Source organism: Lonchura striata, chromosome 7, assembly GCF_050655825.1.
Source record: "Lonchura striata isolate lonStrDom1 chromosome 7, ASM5065582v1, whole genome shotgun sequence".
Lineage (NCBI taxonomy): Eukaryota > Metazoa > Chordata > Aves > Passeriformes > Estrildidae > Lonchura > Lonchura striata.
In genome coordinates, this window is record NC_140709.1 from 588,197 (window position 1) to 608,331 (window position 20,135).

The following is a 20,135-nucleotide window of genomic DNA, read 5'->3' on the forward strand; positions in this document are numbered from 1 at the left end:
CAGAAAAAAGAGGTTTGAGAAACCTTGTGCTTTTTACTGCTGCTAAAAGATTTAGCTGTGGTTGGCTGTAGGCAGAGCTGACTTGGCATTCTTGTGGGACGGATTTCTATGTACAGGGACTTCTGCCTGGTGGCTGGTTGGTCTTGTGCACTTTTTCTTTCTAAGATGCATCAAGGCTCCCAGCCTAGAGTCTGCAATGAAGTTTGAGCAAAGCTTTGAGGCAGGATATTGGAATTTAGGCTTAGATGGACTTTTATAGTATTGGAGAGGTTTGTAGATATAACTGCATTAAAGCAGAAATAAATATAACTGGCAGTGCTTTTATAATTTTGATTGGTAAGTTACTGAAGATAAAATGCAGATTTATATGAGTCTTGTCCTTTTCCAGAACCATCTTAGCATTCACTTTCAGTGTTTTAGTGAGGTCATAATGTTGAATAACAGAAAAGAATGCCTGTGAAAGGCTGAGATCAAATACAAACATATGACATAATTGTGGAAGAGAGGAACTGGTTGGCTAGAAGGAATAAAGACTTGGTTCATCAAATACAGTAACCCTAAATTTACAGAAAGTGGCAAGTAATTTTTTTTGCATCAGTTCTGTTCTTGAGATGTATTCTCTTGATTTCGTGTAAAAGAAGATGAAGCTAAGGTTAATGTGTGTGAAGTTTTGGTCAAATGCTGACGTTAATCAGAAACGTGTCAGTAGAAAGAAGATATTAACAATTTGCCAAATGAACAAATAAATAAATAAATAATCCAGAGGGGTAGCTCTGCTGCTGCTGATCTTTATAGTATCCATAGTTATTTTTCAAAAAGGACAGCATGTCTTGTGTTAGAAGCTTGTCATTTTAAGCTGGCCAGATGGACCTAGATTAGGATGATGGTTTCCCAAATGTGTAATACAGGAGAATGACGCTGATGCGGCAGCTGCTCAGGGAACAGTAATAAAAGGTTTTAATAGAGGGAAGTGGCTGTGATGTATCCAATCTTCTTAGAGCTTTTGAGTACTCCCAATTTTCCATCAGTGATATTTTTGCCTTCATTATATGGTGTAGATGAGAGTCACTGTAGTACTCCCTTCCCAAGTTTATCAGTAGAAGCAGTGCTCAGATGATCAGAAACCAAAAAAAAAGCAGCCAGGAGTAAGACTTGAGTGTCAATAGCAGAGGGCTGGATGCAGAATGTCAGCTCATTGCAAAGTACACTGCAAACTGTCTTCAGTTGCAGTCTCACCTTTTTATTGACTGACATGAATAGCTCTCTGTCAGAGTATTCCCCTGTACATTTCTTTGGCTGGTCTTCCTTCCCACCTTCCTGTTGCATTGTGCCATCCTTGGAATTTGTAGGGATAAACTAGGGTTTCATCTCACTAGAACAGTGAGCAAATAACTGCACAAATGAATACATTTTCCTGCTCTACTATTTGTTGTGTTGCTGCTTGCTGTGGAACCAGGCAAACATCAAAGGTGTGACAAAGAGATGAAATTTTGGCACAGTATGGCTGGGTTTGAGGGAGAGGATTCATGGGGAGCCTCGCTGGACATGACCTTTCCTTTCTGGTGGGACTCAGCTGTTGATTCAGGTCAGCTGAAACACCTCAGGTGTATTGCTTTCATTTCTGTGCCAGACCCAATGCATGCTTAGTTGGAAGCAAGGGGTTTGACACATACAAGACATTTTTTCCTGTGTTGTGTTACTTATTGCATCTGAAACATTCCATGTGATCCATGATGATGTGGGTACTTGATACATGCTGCTCAGCAAGAGTTGAGCCACTGCTGCCTGAACAACTGACGTGGTTTCACAGGTATTACTACAGATGGGGCTAAGGGACCTTTAGGCAGTCTCCAAATGAAGGAAAGAACACCTCAAGGCCTGATCTTACATTTGGATTGAAGGACTCATATTTTGAAAAGCACAAAGCAAAGAATAGATGAGCTATGTCACAGCATTACAGATTCATCAAGGAAATAGAATTTTGTTTTCTTGACTGCTAAATGGTATGAGGCACATGAAATCTCTCCTAAAGTGAAAGAGAAACTGGAGGAATTTCTGTCTAATTACATTTTTAGTGAGATGTACCTCTTCTCAAAAAAACAATAGATATTTTTGAAAGTGTTTTAGATTACATCTACAATGTTGATATTCTCAAAACATATTTGTTTCTCAACAGGTATAAAAAATACATAAAAAATAAAAATGGGTGAACTGGACCATGGAACATTGTTTTCATCTCGTAGGATTGGTGGTGGAGGTAGGTATGCTATCATGTTTAAGTTTAATTTCTTTCTCAACTGTTTATGAAACACTCTGCAATTAATAGCCTCATATAGGAGCTATCATAGCACCCTGGTTGTGGTTTGAGTTGTAAGGGACCTTAAAGCCCACCCAGTGCCACCCTGCCATGGCAGGGACACTCCCACTGTCCCAGGCTGTTCCAGCCCAGTGTCCAACCTGGTCTGGGGCACTGCCAGGGATCCAGGGCAGTCACAGCTGCTCTGGGCACCTGTGCCAGGGCCTGTCCAGCCTGCCAGGGAACAATTCCTTCTTCAGTTCCTGTCTGTATCCACCCTCCTTTTGCAGCTGTTGCCCCTCCTGCTGTCACTTGCAAACCCTGGTAAAGAGCCTTTCCCATATAAGCCCCCTTTACATATCAAGAGGCTGCAATAAATTTTCCCTGGAGTCTCCTCTAGCCAAACATCCCCACCTCTCTCAGCCTGTCTTCACAGGAGAAATGTTCTAGCCCATTTTCATGGTCTCTGGCCAGGTTTCTGTCCCCCTGTGCCAGGGTCCTGGAGCTGGGTGTTGATCTCTGCAGGTCCAAGTGCAGAGCAGAGGGGCAGAACCCCTCCCCTGCCACCATTCATCAAATGAATGAATAACTAAATTCCACGCTGCCTCTCCTGCAGGCCAGGCCCAGGCTGGCTTGCTGGGCTCCAGGGGCAGCTTGCCAGTTCATGGCCAGCATTTTTGCCCCGCAGGATCCCCAGGCTGCTCTCCCCAGGGCTACTCCCATCCATTCAGTGCCCAGTCTCTGCCTGTCCTGGGGCACTGCCTGGCAGGAGGGCTTGGTGAAACCCTTCCCCAGCGAGGCATGTCTGGAGATGTGTTGTCAGGCTTTGTGTAGGCATGCAGAAAATTAAAATCCTGGGGGAGGCCTGAAGGAGGATTGTGGGATGGCTCTGCAGGATTTATTTTACCTTTTACCCATCTGTAAAACCACATGTCAGGCACAGCACTTTCAGCCACGGGGCTTAGTAGAGAATGTGGAAACATAATGGCCAATTTCAGTACTAAAGAAAACTAAAGCAGGGGCTGTAAGGGAATGCCCGTTCCTTATCCCTGTAAGCCTCCCAGCTTATGTGGAATGACTGAGTATCTGTGCATGAGGGCTTCACAGTGCCAGGGCAAAAGTTCAGGTAGCTCATTTCCAATTGTAATTGTACCTCAATTTTATACCTTCAATAAAAAAACCTACTCCTGTTGCTCAACCATAGGTTGCAATAAACATTGATGCAGTTTTCCAATCAGTGCAAGAAGGATGCATTTATTGAAACTTAAGTATTTCTGTATTAGAAGTTACTACGATGCCTGTAAACATAGTTTAAAATTAATTAATAACATGTAAATGAAAGACTTGTCAAATTAACTTTTTGTAAACAGACAACTGGTTACTGTTTCTTATGTAATTTTTACTGGTTTATGTTTGTTTCAAATTGTCATTCACCAATTAACAATATTGATGCGAAAACTTCTAGTGTTGAAAACACTGGTTCTGATTTCTATCTAAAGAGCTTTAATTTTATGCCTAATTATTTCTCAATAATTTGAAATACACTTATGTATTTTATATGATAACTAGACAATTTGGTGGTTCCTGCTGGAAATGCTCTTTGCAGCCAGAAGTACAAACCTGTTGACTACAAACATCTGTATGATCTTGCCGTGGAGGCAAAAATGGCCTCTGCACAAATTCAGTTAAAGGTATGATTTTTGTTTTATTTGCAATGTGAATGCTTTTGAAATTTAGTGACCATATTTCTTTCAGTAAGAGGGGGTCAAATATGAAAGTTTATCATAGCTATACCATGATTTGGATGTGTTAATGTCGATGTGGGGACTTCTGTCAGATCAGTGATGCAAAGTAAGTGTGGATTCTACTTCCTCAAAAGACAGGAAAAATTTGTATTTTCCTGCCTTGAGGAAATTCACCAAAAATTACTACATAATCCTGGGGGCAATGAAAAATTTGTGGGATTAAGTGAGAAGGGAAGACTGATCCAGAAAAAAAAGCCAAACAAAAATATATGAAATGCGGATTTCCAAAAGTCAAGCAGAGGGAGATCTTAAAAAGAAGATTAAAAATGTTTATTAGCCATAAAATGTAAATGTAGAACTGACAGAAAGGTATAGATTGGTGCAGAATGTCTCAAGGGGTAAAGACAAGAGGAGCCTTATTTAATCCTAGAGAAGGGTGAATGAGAGAACACATTACATACTTCCTTTATAATATTGCTTCTTTAGTGCATGTAGGTATCATGTGTCAAACATTCTGGCAGATATTGCTTCATGGTTTGGCAATACCAAATTCTACTGAATTCATTCAAGCTTTATTTTTTCATCTTTCTTTTCTTTTTTCACCTTCTCAAGTGTTTTCCAACTGAGTAGGTAGTAAAATATATATGATGGAAGTACCAGAGAGGCTAGTATGTGTTCCACCTACTATTTTTTGCTGCTGATTCAAGCCATTCAGATTTTGAAGAGCCGAGTTACTCTTCCTTTGAGGTAGAACCAAAGAAACAAATGGCAAATCAACTGCTGACTATTTAAGAAATAAAAAGACAGTGCAACAGGGAAAAAAGAAAAAAGATAATATTGCAGCAGTTATACAGAAATGGCAATGCTGTTGCTATAAAATAATTTCAAAAGCATGTTGAACTTTACATACGAAAGTACTTCAACCTTTCACTTAGTTTTAGAATTGGTCTGAATTTAGCTTGCTTTAAATGCTGTATTCTGTTTGCTGAAGTCTGATTTCTTATAAGAGTTTTCATATTGTAACAAAAGAAAGCAATAATAGTAACATGTTTCATGAAATAGAGGAAGCTATAAGTAACTTGTAAAATGTGAAAATATATGTAAGCAATAAAAGTGAGACATTATCTTTGATTCAAAAGTGTTGTAGCATAGTGATGGAAAGCATGGAACACAGGTGTTCAAACCCAGCACAGGCCCACAGGCAGCTCCTGTAAATACCTCATATCCCAGGCCCAGGCGCACAATGTCTCCAGAGCCCCTTTTGCAGCTTCTCGCCCCAGTAACAGCCCCAAGGCAGGTTTGGTGTCAAGCAGGAAGGATCAGCCAGGAGCCAGGTATACTCACCCTGAGGTACTGGGCTTGGCTTCATCTGATGGGTGTTTCTCGTATCTGAGGCAGGATTTTGACTCTGTTGGTGGGTGGCTGAGGGACTGCGGTTGCAGAATGTCCTTGTCTATGTGTGAGTGCAAAGAACAATTTTGCACCTTCTCCTGCTCATGTCCCCAGCCCAGCTGGGCAGGAGTGAGAACATGCTTGGGGACACCTTTGTGTCTCTGGGAGCATTTGCTCTGTGCCCTTGTGTGTGTGAATGCGGAGGGGTCATGGTGGGTTTGTGCAGCTTTGCCCTGGGTAGGAAAGTTGCAGGTTGTTTCCACCTGAGCCAAGTGGAGTCCCAGCAGTTTTGACCTGAAACATGATACCTTTGCTGAACTAGATGTGGAGTGAAATCTTTAGTCTCCCTTTTATGAACTAAGACAAGACTTGCCCATGTATTTTTTTTGCCTTGCTGCCATTTTGCAATAGGACAATGTATCTGTGTGAGGGGGAAGCTGGGGAGGGGAAGAAAGGGTGAGTGCAGGAGCTGTGGGAGCACTGGGCTGCAGGCAGGTGTTCTGGAGGAGAGGGATGGCAAGGGAACACCAAGGAAGAGGGGAAAGGACCTTTGTCCTCAGCATGCACCAAGAGGCCAGAGAAAGTCACAGTGGCAGGAGGGTGAGAGGAAAGCACTTCTCACGGGCTGCAATTCTTCTGAGCCTTTTTCCTTCATTGTTGGCTGGCCAGAGTAATCTGGTTCCACTTCAGCAGCCTTCCCCTGGCAGGATTTCCTCTGGCTTAAGCAGGAACTCCATCTGTTTCAAAAGCAGGAATTCCTATTTTATCCAAAGTGTGAAGTAATGCTTTTGTGAAGTCCTCAGTTTGAGAGCCTCTCTAATTGGATAGATTTTGTAAAAAACCTCTTTTTTAGTAATACATTTTTGAAATTCTTTTTCTTTACATACTTTCAGTCTTTCATCTTCCCACCTGTAAGAAGGTATGTTTTTTGTTCTCCTGCTTATCTTTGCTCAACTTTACCTCCCAGGACATAGGGATGGAAAAGGAAAGAAGAAATGAACGGATTTTTTTCCCCCTTCTGCTCTCATGAATTGTGATTTGAAATGCAATAAACTTATTTAATGAAAATTGGTTACATTTGACCCCATTGTTCTTTAGAAAAACACAGTTTTTGAAAAAGCTATTAGGCTCATCATTCTGTATTTAAGTTTCCATGTGAAGGCATTTGATAAAGCTCTTGAGTATGTTCAAAACACAACTTTAATTTTCCCTGCAGATTAAAAAAGCAGAGCAAGTTTCAAAAATTAGCAAAGAGCAAATGCTGCTGAAACAGCATCGTCAGGTGTGGTGGCAAGAGTTTAAAAAACTGAGTGAGAGCAGGTAAGGACTGAGGAATCTGTGTGATTACTAAAGAGACCAGAAGATAGGTTTTGGGCTGGCATACTTGATTCAAGGGACAGTGAGAAAATAAGATTATAATACCTGATCTGAAGGTATTTTTGTGTGGGGAATGAAGGTTTGTGATCCACATGGAGAGGGGTCTGTGGCATGAAGCGCTCACCTGAGGGAGAGGGTAACAGGGAACGATACTCTCAGAGCTGTTCAGTTGATCTGCAGCATCTGAAGACCGTGTCTTTGTAAGAATATCAAAGTTTTCAGATGCTTTTCAGTTCCTTTAGAGTCTGTCCCTAGGCTGTGTGTTGAGGTCACACAACAGGGGACATTAACAATGCTCTTGTCCATTACCCGGTGTACTCAACAAGAGCATTTGTGGCTCCTTTACCATCTTAGTGTCCAAGTCCTTCAATTCATACCTTTCCAGGCAAAGAATCCCCTTTTTTATATAATTATTGGCGTATTTGAGGCTCATCATTCTTGCAAATATAATGAATAAGAAATTAAATCTGTAAAATACATGTTCATTTCCTTCAGGCAAAAAGCAGAAGAAGAAATGAAGACTTTTCTTGATGAAGACAGACATAAGAACAACTTTTTTTTTGATTTGAGGGACTTGGGTAAGAATTTTTTATTAATTAATTTTTTTTTAATAGTCAACGTTATCTTGATTGTTTGTTTGGGTTTCTTAATCCTTCCTTGAAAAGTTTAGGTTTACAGAGCACAGTGCTGTGTAACATTTTTTATGTGTTTGAGAAAGCTTTATGTACTTACAGAGCAGAAATTGTCCAAGGAGTGGGACACTTATCAAACAAATGCTTTAGTTCCTGTCTGGCAGCTGAAGGAGGATTTGAAACTCGAGCTGTCTAAAATGCGACGTTACCTCTCAAAAGAATCTTGTCAAAAACCCAAGATCAATTCAGCTGAGATGTTACAGCAGGTCGGTATTTTAACTTTGTTTTTACAATTTACTATCACCATATTTTTAGCATTTTCTTTTTTTTTTTTTTTTTGTTAAAATTTGAGACTATAACTTACATGCAGATTTTGCCATAAACCCCCTTCCTTATCATGGTATAAATCTGCTCACCAAAATCTGTAAAAGCTTAGCAGTGTAGGGCTGGAAACCTGACTCTGTTTCTAAATAAGAGTTTTCATATTGTAGCAAGAGGAAGAGTAACAGTAACATGTTTCATGAACTAGATCAAATTTATCAAGAAGCAACAGAAGGCAATTTTGGAAGGTCTCATCCTTGAGAGTCTGGCTTTGGAAAGAGAGCTCGAAGAGTGCAAAGAAAATGTAAGCTTTTCCTTGTAAGTTCAAGTAGAAGTTCATTGAGGGAGTAAAAATGATGCAGAGTAGTGTCCTGAGCAGCATTTCTTCATTGCAGGCATTAGTGCACTCTTCTGAAGAGAAAAACGGGCTTTTCCTTGAAGTTCCTCCCGAGCTGCTGGCTCTGGAATGCCCTTACCCTGACCTGAAGACCTTGGTGATGGAGGAGTACCAGGAGCTCGCCAGTGGCTACTGGGCGAAACTCCAGGAGGTGGATCAGCAGCTGGAAGCTTTAGCTAGGTACTGCCACAGCTTCGTACATCCTTTGCAGGGATGAACTGTGACCTGAGGTGTGGTTTGGAAGCTGAGGGTGCTGTGGTTGGCTGTGCCACTCGGTTTAGCTCTGCTCTGTGCAAGCAGTGGAGGCACTGCCCAGCCCTGGCTTGGACAGTTGGTGTTCTCATGGCTGGGAGCGAGGAGCGAGGCCAGGCCTTACAAGAGTTATGAGCTGAAATAACAAGCAACAGGTTTGGTGGATTAAGGAACCAACAGTCTGATGTGCATCAAATATCCTTTTCCTATGCTCTTGCAGGAATAGAAATTACTCCTTCTGTATGGTAATTACACTAGCAAGATTATGACAGAAAAGTACAGTATTTTTCCAAGACACCTCCAGTGCTTTTATCTACCAAGCAGATAAAAAGGTCCAATCTTTTCACAAATTTTGGATCATTGCAGTAATTGTCATCACAAAGACAAAAAAGATATATATAGCTCTGATTCAGATAACCAGGAGAGTTTTTTCTGTAAATGAAAGTGTTTATTGAAAGAGCAGTATTCATAATCTAGAAATGTAATAAACCTGTATATTAATAATATAATGCTTAGCCTTTCTGCTGAGGCTAGAATCCATGAGATACTGAGTTGTAGACATTGCAAGATCTTTGACTTGTTTTTGCCATCTCCTGGTATTCCTTTGGATGGCTCCAGGCTGTCAAAAGACTAAGAAGGGGAAACCCAGTGGAGTGGTTTGAAGCCTGGGCAGGAGAAACTAGGGAGAACAGGAAGGTCCCTGAATTTCTTTGGTAAAAGAATCACACGTTGCTTCCAAATCTGTTTTCTGTGTTCACATATAGTGCAGGGTTTGTTCTGTCCCTGATGCTAAAGATGCTGGCTGCCATAGGAAGGGATGTTATGACCTACTGTATGTTCTTCTTGTGTTACCTGAAACATATATGTTATTACTGGAGCATCCTAGCTGTTAGAATGTGATACTTATTGAAATTTGTTTAGATTTATCCCACCAAATTATTTTGATTTATGAAGCCACAAGTGGCTTTTAGCAGTTTTTTTGCTGCTCTCTCTGATATTTTGTTCGTTTCTCTTACAGAAGATGTTTTAACAACCTTAATGAGAAAATCTGTGACAAATGCTAAACCACTAAATATGTACAAGTCTTTCTAGTGGTTTTAATCAAAATTGTGTCAAAGTTTATTATCAATACAATTTTGGTGAAAATTCATAAGTGAAAATCCTTTAGTCACACAGCATGTGTGCTACTAAATAATAGACAGATATGGATATAGACTACAATTTCTGAAAATGGTTAAAAAAATCTGTAGTATTTTCACTGATCATAGGCTAGGTACAAGTTTAAGTCTGGAACTAGCTAATTTTGCACCAATAATTAAATAATACTGGGACTTAAAGATAAAATGACATATTTTCAATGGAAAGAAAATCAGCTGTAGCCTAAACACATGTGCAGTGGCACTTTGAAGGAAGGAAAATGTGATCTCTAGATGGGAAAAATGCAGTGGATGCAGCTGGAGGACATGCTGGTGCTGGGGCAGGAATCTTCTGGGGCTGTAAGAGGCTGTAGGGCCATAGACCCAGTTTGGGCCAGTGTGCCAGTCCTGAGAACTGGAAATGGAGGGAATCATAAATGAGCCACCAGCCATCATCTCAGGCATTTGATTTAAAACTAGACCTTGGGGACTTTTGTTTGCTTTCTGGTCTCCAAATATTTCATGGATTGCTCATTTATGTTCCAATGATTTTATCCACAACAGGATTAAAAATGAGTTTTCCATTAAAAAAAAAAAAAAACAAACTTTGTTCTTATAGCATTGGTTGCTTCCAAGGTATGGGTTTGTAAAACTCAACTCACTTTTTACATTTATGTTTGCATGGAGGTATCTTATGAGTTTGCAAAGATGCAGCCTTGTGATTGAAGTATTCTATAATTCATCATGCTAACTGTGATCCAACTGGCACAGACAATGCTGTCAGAAATGGAGTGATAGTTCCTTGACCTTGGTGTGTATCCCCTGTGCTCTACTAGTTCATACAACCTTAACGAAGCCTTTGAGTTACTGTCATTGCTCTGTGCCCAGAGAGACCACGCATCCTCCTGCAATACATTTTTTTCTTATTTTTGCCATTTGATAAGTTGCTCAGTAGCACATGATTCTATGATAACACAATAACTTGGTCACTTGGCCACTTCACTTCCTCTCTCATCATATGTTGATTGTACAGTAGAGAAACTTTCAGTTAATAGTACTCTGGCATTGCACATACCATTTTTTAATTGTTCAGAGTGTTTGGAACAGAGAATTTGGAAAATATACATAAAATGTTCAAAAAAGAAACTTTAGAATAAGATAATGTTCTGATCTAGTCTATTCTGTGTGATTTTCATTTACACTAGAATGCACATTGCAGTAGCTGTTGCTTTTAGCAAGGGAAGAAGAGCTTGGGTTTGTTTGCAAGCCTTATACAGGATTACAATATTTTATAATTTAATTTTTTTTGATGTTGCTGAAACACAAATTTTTGTGTTTGGGAAATACCTAGGTCATGAGCTATCCCACAAATTGTGGGCTTGGAGTGATGCGTGTTAAAATGATTCTCTAAGCACTATTATATTTTTTCCACAATTTCCAAGGATGTCTGAATTATTTAAATCACCGAAGGATGAATGGAGTATTGCAGATTCAGCCCTGCATCCTCTGCAGCGTCCTTTCAAAGGAATGGGAGAGGAGGACAAAGTCGAACGAGTTCAGCTCCTCTCCCAGGCCCTTCCTGGGCTGTTTCTGGGCAGTGCTCTCTGAAACAGCAGGGCCTCGGCACCTCACCTGGTGTGAGGCACCTCTGTGTGTGGTGGCACGGTGGCACTCTGTCAGGGGGACACGGTGGCACTCTGTCACGGTGGCACTGTGCGTGCCTGCAGATGGACGCGGCAGTGGTGCTGGTCCCCACTGCCGCTCCCGAGGGATCTGCGGGATTCCAGCGGGGAGAGGGAGCTTCCCCTGGAGCTGTTTGTATTCCTTGGAGTGTGGAAAGCCGGGGATTAGTGCTGGGTAAATCTGTTTCAAGGGAAGCAGCTGCCTGGGGCTGTGCGTGTAAGACAATTGCTTCGTTTCAGCTCTGAAACAAAATAAAGAATGTGCTGTGCTCTGGTACAATGCTGCATACGAGAAAACCAAGCTCTACATTTAAAATTTGGGTCAGGCATTCAGCCTGGCAAATGTTTGTCAATATCTTGGCAGTGCAGAAACTTGATAATACCTTAAATATTCATGTCAAATGCGTTGGCACTTTTCAGACTTGTTCTAGATGAGATATTCTTGCTGGATATTTACAGAAGTGTGAGGTGACATCTCGGATTCACGAAGCAGGATATGTTGAAATTCTCCATGTGCTTGGTGGCTATGAATATGCTGGGCTGGGTCATGCTGATTTGGGGTTTTTTGTTGGTTTTTTATTTTTCCCACTGTTTTTCTATGAGCAGCTGACAAAATCTCAGCACAGCTGACAAATTCTGGCACAGCTGACAAACCAAGATATTGGCAGCCGGTTTGTCCGTACTTACAATAAACTACTTGTAGCTCTCTCTCCAGCTGATAGCTCCCCAAAGGATCTCCCACAAAAATTTCTCCTTGTTTTGGGCAGTGCAGAGATTGATGGTTATCTGGCCATTGGAGGAATGTAAATCAGAGGGAGCTGACAGAGGTGGAGGGGCAGAGTGGGTGCAGTTGCAGAGGAGCTGCAGAGGAGCTGGCCGTGGGCTGCATCATCTTGGCTGGTCCCTGCTCTCGAGTTCCTGGGGAAATGCCCTGACCAAGGGGTGTCTCACCCTGCCTCAATCCTCTCTGTAGGCAGAAAGCCTCTGTTCACCAACCCGCAGGGCAGAAATGTCCAAAGTAAAATGTTACAAAACAGAATCTCAGCTCTTAGAACTGTCTCACTACTGTCACTAAAGTGGCATGTTCAGGTGTCACCATACTGAGGTGTGTCATGACTCACAGAGGAGGATTATTGATTTATTTAATGATAGATCATAGAGTCTATTTTAATGTTAATTACTTGTGAGTTTCTCACAAAAATCCCCTTTTTGAAGCACCTGTTCTTTCTGCCTGCCTAAGGATAAGGTTGTTCCAACACCTTACTGGATGCAGTGCTATGGAATACTGAGGCAGTGCTGCTGGCCTGAGGAGTCCAGGAACCACAGCAGCTGGAGGCAGCAGGAATTTGGGGGGTTGGTAGAGTCTCATTATTGCCTTCTTTAATTATCCCTGGGCTCTTAGTCACTGCTGAAACCAGGTCACTGGGCTAGAGAGACCTTTTGGTCTGACTCAGTGTTGCTGCTTGGATGTTAATGCTGACAGTGACAGCCTGATATTAATCCCTTCAGGGCCAAGAGTTCAGATTGAGGCTACAAATCTGCATCCCAGCCTGTGGTATTCCTTCAGATGGATGTTACTTCTTGCTGCTCTCATTTTCTGAGACAGATGCATGCAAACTGATTACTACAGCTCCTACTCTAAAAAATGGTGACTCTTACGCCTTGCTGATGGGTTTATGGCTGTTAGGAGTTTGGTAAACTAGTTCCTCATTTAGCTGTGTGCAAGGATTGTCACTTTATTCATTCCCTTTTGATTATTTTAGTGCTTATTGGTAGAGTCTGATCATCTTGGTTTTTTTCACACTGTATTTTCCCTGTGGGGTCACTGATTATCCAATTATGTGGCATGTTTGAGAAACACAATGACATTCCCCAGTAAAAGCCAGATTAGAACAATTCACTCAAATGATGACATGGAAGTGTCATATCAGCAAAGCAATGTATGTTTTCTTTATTTTGTTAATCTGATTTTGCCACCTCTAACCCAACACCTGATGTACAGTATCAGGACTGTGAGCCCACTCGAGGCTGGGCTGTCCAGAACCAAACTCCTCCTTTTCAATGGCTAAGTTATACTGGGATGGATTGTTTTGTATTCTTATAGGAACAGTGACTGGAAGGAAGAAGATCAGTGGGTTTTCCAGACTGTTATCAATCAGTACCCAAGTGATCTTCAGAGGAGGAGGACTTTGTACCTGGATATGCTGCAGAGGTATCTTCCCCACAAATCCAGGCAGGAGCTGGTGAGTGCTGATTTACCTATTCATTCAAATATACAAATTCTTAAACTATGTAGTGAACAGTTTTATTAAAGAATGTATGTTTAGTGAAGTTTTTTCATCTTAAAATTTCTTAATTATAAATTTTATTCTGCACAGTGAAGAAGAAACATCCCTGTTTTTAAAATGCAGGGATTATAAAACCTATAATTTCTTCAAAACAACTCCTGGGCAGAATTTTTAGTTCCACATAGTCTTACAGCCAAACTCACAAAAATAATTTGTTAGCATTGCTTCTGCTGTACTATTTTATAGCCGTGTTATGCCACTCTGCTTCTCTTGGTGTTTTCATTTTTCCTGAGGATGTACAGCCTTGTTGCACTGTCTTGGAATAGTTATTTTAATTGTTCTTTGGCACATATATAGCACAAAGAGTAGAAAGTAATCTCCCACTCTAAGGGAGAGGCTATTTTTATATACATAATGCTTTCAAATTGATTGCTGATTCCTCTTGCACTCCACAGTGAATAAGCACATAGCAGCTAATTGAGAAACCCATTTCAAGGCCAGAACACTTAAGGATGTCATAAGCAAAGTAGGAGGCTTTTCTTATCTGTCTGTATTTTTAGACCACCTACTTCCCTGTGTTTGAGGAGTGTCCAGTGCAAACGAATGACAGTGAAGTGATACTGCTAATTAGCCAGAGTTTCACTAAAAATCAAGTCCTTGTGGATTTCAGGAATTTTGCCCTGGACTGAATAAGGCTGAGTAGCCATGTGCTTTGGACAATGCAGGTGTGTTTTAAACACAGCCACTATTACTGGGTCTCCCTACACCTTGGAATGTTCATTTAAAATTTAAAACCACTCAATTTAAAAATCCTAATTCCACATCGAGCTGATGTGTCTTGGTGTGTGTATTAGCATGATGACTATGGAAATGTTAAAACGCTGCCAAGAATCTGTTCTTAGAATGTGTTTGTGTCACACTGGAATAGCAGCCTAGAGCCTTCCTCACCTCCTTGTCCCCGGTGCAGAGTGCTCAGTGGTCAGGTCAGGCACTTGGGGCCTGATCCCAGAGCAGATCCTTGGAGAGCTCTGTGTTGGGAGGAGCAAACTCCAGCCCCTGCCTTGCTCAGGAGCACCTTGTCTTCGGGAGCCTGAGTGTCTGGGGCAGCAGCCCTGGCAGTGGCAGCTGCTGAGGCTGAGTGCTGTGGTTTGGCCGTGGGAAAGCTCGAGGTGCAGCTTCAGCCAGGAGCTGATAGGAATATCTCTGAGCCAGGCACCAGGTGAGTCAGCATCCCTGCTGCCTGCCAGAGGCCTGGAATTAGCATCTGGAATGGTCCCCTTGACACCAGAGAGCAGCCAGCCATCTCTAGAATCTCATTCATCCCTATATATTTTGGGGATATAAGACAGGTTCAAGATTCTACTGCCTCATTCTATGCAGCCTTACGTGATACTGCTTCCATCAAGGTCTTGAACCTTGAATATCCTTATGAGCCTCACTGAATTAGGCCAAAGCAAGTGGGTTTTGGATTAAACACTCCCCATTTCTGTTAGGTGGTGACACTGGTGGTGGCACTGTGATGCTTGGCGAACTAAGATTTTATTTCCAAATTTCCTGCTAGGAAAGAAGTGAAGCTGATTCCTCCCTGTACTGCTTTTGTACAATTGCTGTTATTTGTGTCCTGTTTCTCTGCAGATCAGAATTTGCTAGGAAAAGCCTCATCTTGCTGGAAGTGTGCTCAATATCTCTGGAGATATATTGAAGGACCTACTTAAATCTTATGTCCTTCAGGGCAGGGAGGGGCCATTGCATTTCATTTATTCCCATTGCAAAAGTGCAGCTGAACAGAGAGCAGTGGGCCAGGAGGATGCTGTGGTGCTGGAGGGTGTCACTGCCCGACACACTCCAGTTTGACATCCCTGGCACCACCCTTGACACCAATATTGGTGATACAAGAACTAAATCAATTACATGCCAGGTTTCCAAAAGTGTATAGAATTTCAATTTTATTAAGAAATAGTTTTTAAGCCTTTCTGAAGTGCCTTCCTCTTTCAGGTTGTTCATGAGAAGGCTTGGGATCATTACCACTCCATCAGGAATCAGCGCAGAGTCTTGCTGTTAACCTGGGCTCAAGTTAGGAAAGCCTTTGTCCTCAGGGCCGTGGCTGCTGCTGCTGAAGCTGCTGCTGCTCACGAGGAAGAAGTGGTGCTGGCTGATTCCAGGCAAAAGCAACTGGAGATCTGTGCTGATCTGAAAGCAAAGGTATGTCCGGTTATAAATCCATCACCAAATCTGTATCTAACAGATACATTCAAAATGAAGATTTTTACATTAGCACTAATCTGTTTTCAGATAAATAATGGCTGTCTGTCCTTTTGGTTTTTTTAAGAATGCTTTTTAAGACATGAAACAATGGATCCCATAACTTGTTTGGCCTTGTTATAGAAGATTCACAGTACTCTGATTTACTGTGGTAAGAGGTGAAAAAAGATAAAAATACCTGTGTTGTTTTGGTTAATGAATAGAGTAAAGTGGGAGGAGGCTGGACACAAGAGGAAGATGTTGTGATGTTCGTGCCTAAGGTGTTTGTAGGAGGAATCGCATTTCTGGGCATGAGAGGCATGTTAAAATTTGTTTAACCTGCTCTCTGTGATTTTTGACTTGCACAGAAATGAACATCTGAGAGCATGCATGATGTGTTATTCTCACTTTACCAATATTCTCTCTGTTGTGCCCTCACTTTTCAGTGAAATACTAAACACTTGAGTTAGGTTTCCTATGAGAAGGAAAGCATGGTAAAACCTGTTCTGTCAGGCAGGATTTTGATGTTGATGCTAGTTTTTAGTTAGCAATAACACAAAAGCCTTTCTGTCTTGTGTTCTGGAGCTGTCTGGCGTAGGAAGGTTTAAATCTAAACACTCTAGGGTTAGAAACTGTCTGGGCATGACTAAGTGGGGAGCACCCTGCTCTGACTCCTGTGTCAGCCTTCCCTTGAGCCAGGGGCAGGAAGGAGTGGTTCTCTGGAGCTGAGGGGATGTTTGGTGATTTTTTACCTAGGCCTTCCTTTCTGGATTGCCTGTGTATTTCTTACCTGCACAACCAGAGATGGAAGGGCCAATTATTTCAGGACTGTGAATTTAAGTCACTTTTCCCCACTTTTTCTTATACTTTTCTTCCACACAAGAAGTAACAAGCTGATTTTGGAGTACTTTGTTGTCTCCATGTAAGATTTTATCACAGATGCACTGAACATTATCTGAAAGATTTTTGGATTCTGACCTCCTGTTTCCAGAAACTGTTTGAAACTTAAACCTCTTAGGCCTACATTTTTCAAGGGTGACTTCAAAGGGATCTTGGTTAAAATGTTGAATGTTTGAACAAAACCAACTCACCTGTTCCCCAGAAAAGAGGAACAAAAAAGGAACATTTCTTTCATTAAAGGAGGATATCATTGTGACCTTGTTTTGATCAGCTGAAAGGGCTGGAGGGCGGAAGCTGAGCTTGGGCACAGAGCTCCCTCATTTTCAGAGAAATGATTCTCAGTGTATCCATGGGCTCTGTTTTGGTTTGATGGGGATATGCATTTGAAAACTCATGACTTGTCTTTCTACACTTCTGAACTTTACAGCTACAGAGTGTTGGACACAGAAAGCAGCTGCTGGCAGGTAAAAGGGAACTCAGTCCAGTACCAATTCACACAGGTAAAACCCATCCTGAGAGAGATCCATAAGATGGGTAAAAAGTGAGTCTCTCTCTGAGGGAAAAAGTGTGGAACTACAAATTGGGGATTAGGGCTGTTCTTCCAGCTTTTTTTTTTGGCCATTGATTGACTTAACATTTTGCATTTCAGGAAGTTTCACATCAGGAAATCTTACTTGTCTCCCCTTCCAGAGGGGCAGTGTAGTTGCTATAATGATTTACCTGTAAGTAAACTCTGTGTATGCTCCTGAGGAGGTTGTATCTGACTGAGAGGGACAGAGATGTCCTTTGTTACAGCAGCAGATTTCAGAGAGCCACAGCTTTTATGTTGACCCCATCTGTTAAAGGAAGTGATGGCACACACATGGAAAGAGATGTAATATCTGACAGGTTGTGCACTGGTTTAGTTACTGCAATAACCATGTGGTATCACCCAGCTTTTATACAGTTCTCTTCATCTGACAACAGCAAACCAAAGGGGCAGCAGACTGACTAAAGAATACATGATTTAAAGCTGTTTCAAATGCACTAGAAGCACCTATGCCATTGGTGAGACTAGGCTTTGTGACTGACAGGGAGGGATAATTAAAAGATAAAGCAGCAGAGAAGTTAAATTCATATTTATAGCAGTTTTTACTTGGGGAAAGGACCTTCCAATTTTTATTCCATCTTCCATCTTATGGAAGATCAATGTGTGTCCTTAACAGGAATCAGAGTCCCTAAGGAGGAACTTTGGAATGACTGAAGAAGCTCAGGTGAAATAAATCACAAGGACCATATGGTAGCCATCAGAAGGAAATAAAATGTGAAATGGATAATGCTGGGGAGGTTGCACTGTACATTCTTAAAGAGTAAGTGTGCCTGGTACATGTCTTTAACATCCCTGTTTGCCATGGGAAAGCAAACAAAACAAACAGTGAGGGCTCACACTTTGCATAACCAAGAGTCACTCAGATCTGGTGTGCTTTGAGCTGTGGGAATCTGATCCCCCCAGGGTTCTGGAGCAGACACTGTGTAAAACAAATTCAATCTCTGTAAAATTCCTTTTTCTAAACAACACAGAGAAACAAATTTTTCCATGTTGCAATGCAGGTAAGGCACGCAGTGAGGAGTGATCTTTTCAGAGGATTAGGAGGTGCTGCCTCACAGCTGGGGTTTGAAGTACTTGCTGTACTACATCACAAATTCAGCTGAGGTGACTGTGTGCATTCCAAACATTATTTTTCTATTGAATCTATCTTAAAATATTTGTAATTAGGTACTTTCCATCTTCATAGAAAATGACTTTAAAAGAAGACTTGTGGGAAGACCTACAGCAGCAGGCATTAGGGTGGGTGGATCCCTGTGTGTGCTGCTTAGGGGGTACTTTTTCTTCCTCAACACAAAGCTCTGTGTCTGCTTGCCTTTAAATCTCTTCTCTCCCTCATTCTGTGCTTCAGGAGTAATCACCACTCCAATGCTAAAATCTCTTACAACTCATTGTGAATTTTGAGAGTCCAGCTCTTGCATTTCTTATCCTGGCAGAAACTAAGATAAATTAATTAAAAAAAAAAAAAAAAGCACTAGGCAGAATTAACAGGGGTATTGTAAATTATATAAAGCATCTTGCAGACTGCTTTCCTTTTCCTTTCCTGTATCGTAAGAAAGGATGTGACAATAAACTTAGGAAAAAAATTTCCCTATTCAAGTCACTGGTTTAAATGCTGTGACTATCAGAGGAGATCAACATTGAAGTATTAGAACTGAATGTTAAAAAATAGCCACAGAGGTATCAGATCCAGTGCTTTGACCATAATCTCATCATTTTGAAGGAAACTTTTTAAAAGAATAAATATTTGAATAGTAAGCTACTTAAAATAATTGTTTTATTTTTCAGAAGTGTTGTCTATTCACCACCGAGTTGACCTATTCATTTGTTGGACATAAAAGATACAAGGAAGTTGTAATAACCTAAATTTTAAATGTAGCCACTCATGTTTGTGGTGAACTGAATAGCTGTAGGATGCTACATTATTTCTCCAAAATGTATGCAAGCAAGAGTGTAAGACTCTAACATTCATCAGAGATGAGCCAGCTCTGACTCAGTAACAAGTTTTCAATCCAGACCTAATAAACCTTAGGGTTTAATAGACCTAGGTCAGCACAGCACTGACGTATTTGGTGTTTTGGGTCAGACAAAGCTCGTGCCTGGTACATGGGAAGCGCTTGCAGAGGTTGTCTCTGTACATTTGCCTTGCTTGCCCTTCCACCAGTCCTTCCCCTCCCCATTTTCCTGTACCTGTGTTCCATCACATGGTGTTATTATTTCTGATCTATCTGCTGTTGAAATCTCCTCCCACTTTGTTTCTGATATTTGTCTAGCTGCCCTGGGCAGGACTGGGTGCCCACAGAGCCCTGTGCTCCCGGGAAGCTTATGAGGGCAGTTTGCCAAAGCACCAAGTGTGTTCCTTTGGACTCCTCCAAGGACACACTTACAGCTTTGGGCCGGATCCACTGAGCTTAAATTGCAGCCTTTGGGAACAGGGACTGCATGGCACTACATGGGAGGAGACCATGGGCTGATTTGAGTGCTCTGAGGTCCATTGAAACAACCCACAGCACCCCAGAACCTCAGCTACTAAGAGGAGCACGCAGGGGCTCAGCCAGAGATGTCACCTGCTCAGCTACCTGTCTGCTGGTGAGGTCTGGAGTATGTCTGAGACAAGCATTTCTCTCTCAAGTCTAGCTGAAATTGTCTAGTGACACCTAAAGTTGCTTGAGGATGGATAACTAGACAAGCAGACAGCTCCTGCTTCTTTTCTTAGATTATCTTCTTCAGGGAGGAAAGTGGCACCTCAGGCAAGCAAAGCTGCACCAAAATTTTGCAGTTGTAAAGGATCAAAGGAGCTCTCATCCATATGATGGCAGATGGGTCTAGAAGAGAGAATTCTGAATCTAGAAGAAGCAATTAGATAAGTAGTTGTAAATAGAAATGCAGC

At 41.5% G+C, this 20,135-nt stretch overlaps 1 protein-coding gene across 7 annotated transcripts in view; it reads left to right on the top strand.

Annotated features, from left to right (window-relative positions):
• Positions 1-20,135, top strand: part of CCDC148 (coiled-coil domain containing 148) — a 42,302-nt gene that overhangs the window by 7,550 nt on the left and 14,617 nt on the right. For 5 of the 7 annotated variants that reach the window (XR_014956660.1, XM_021543447.3, XM_085584824.1 and 2 more), the window contains exons 2-10: positions 2,177-2,257; positions 3,866-3,987; positions 6,650-6,753; positions 7,306-7,388; positions 7,545-7,708; positions 7,972-8,067; positions 8,159-8,340; positions 13,335-13,473; positions 15,514-15,720. Coding sequence is in view for 6 of the 7 variants with exons in the window: in XM_021543447.3 (XP_021399122.2) it covers positions 2,203-2,257; positions 3,866-3,987; positions 6,650-6,753; positions 7,306-7,388; positions 7,545-7,708; positions 7,972-8,067; positions 8,159-8,340; positions 13,335-13,473; positions 15,514-15,720 (1,152 nt within the window). In the remaining variant the exon portion in view is untranslated. The remainder of the gene's footprint in view (positions 1-2,176; positions 2,258-3,865; positions 3,988-6,649; positions 6,754-7,305; positions 7,389-7,544; positions 7,709-7,971; positions 8,068-8,158; positions 8,341-13,334; positions 13,474-15,513; positions 15,721-20,135) is intronic. The other 2 variants (XM_085584823.1, XM_085584822.1) reach the window with 2 other exon arrangements.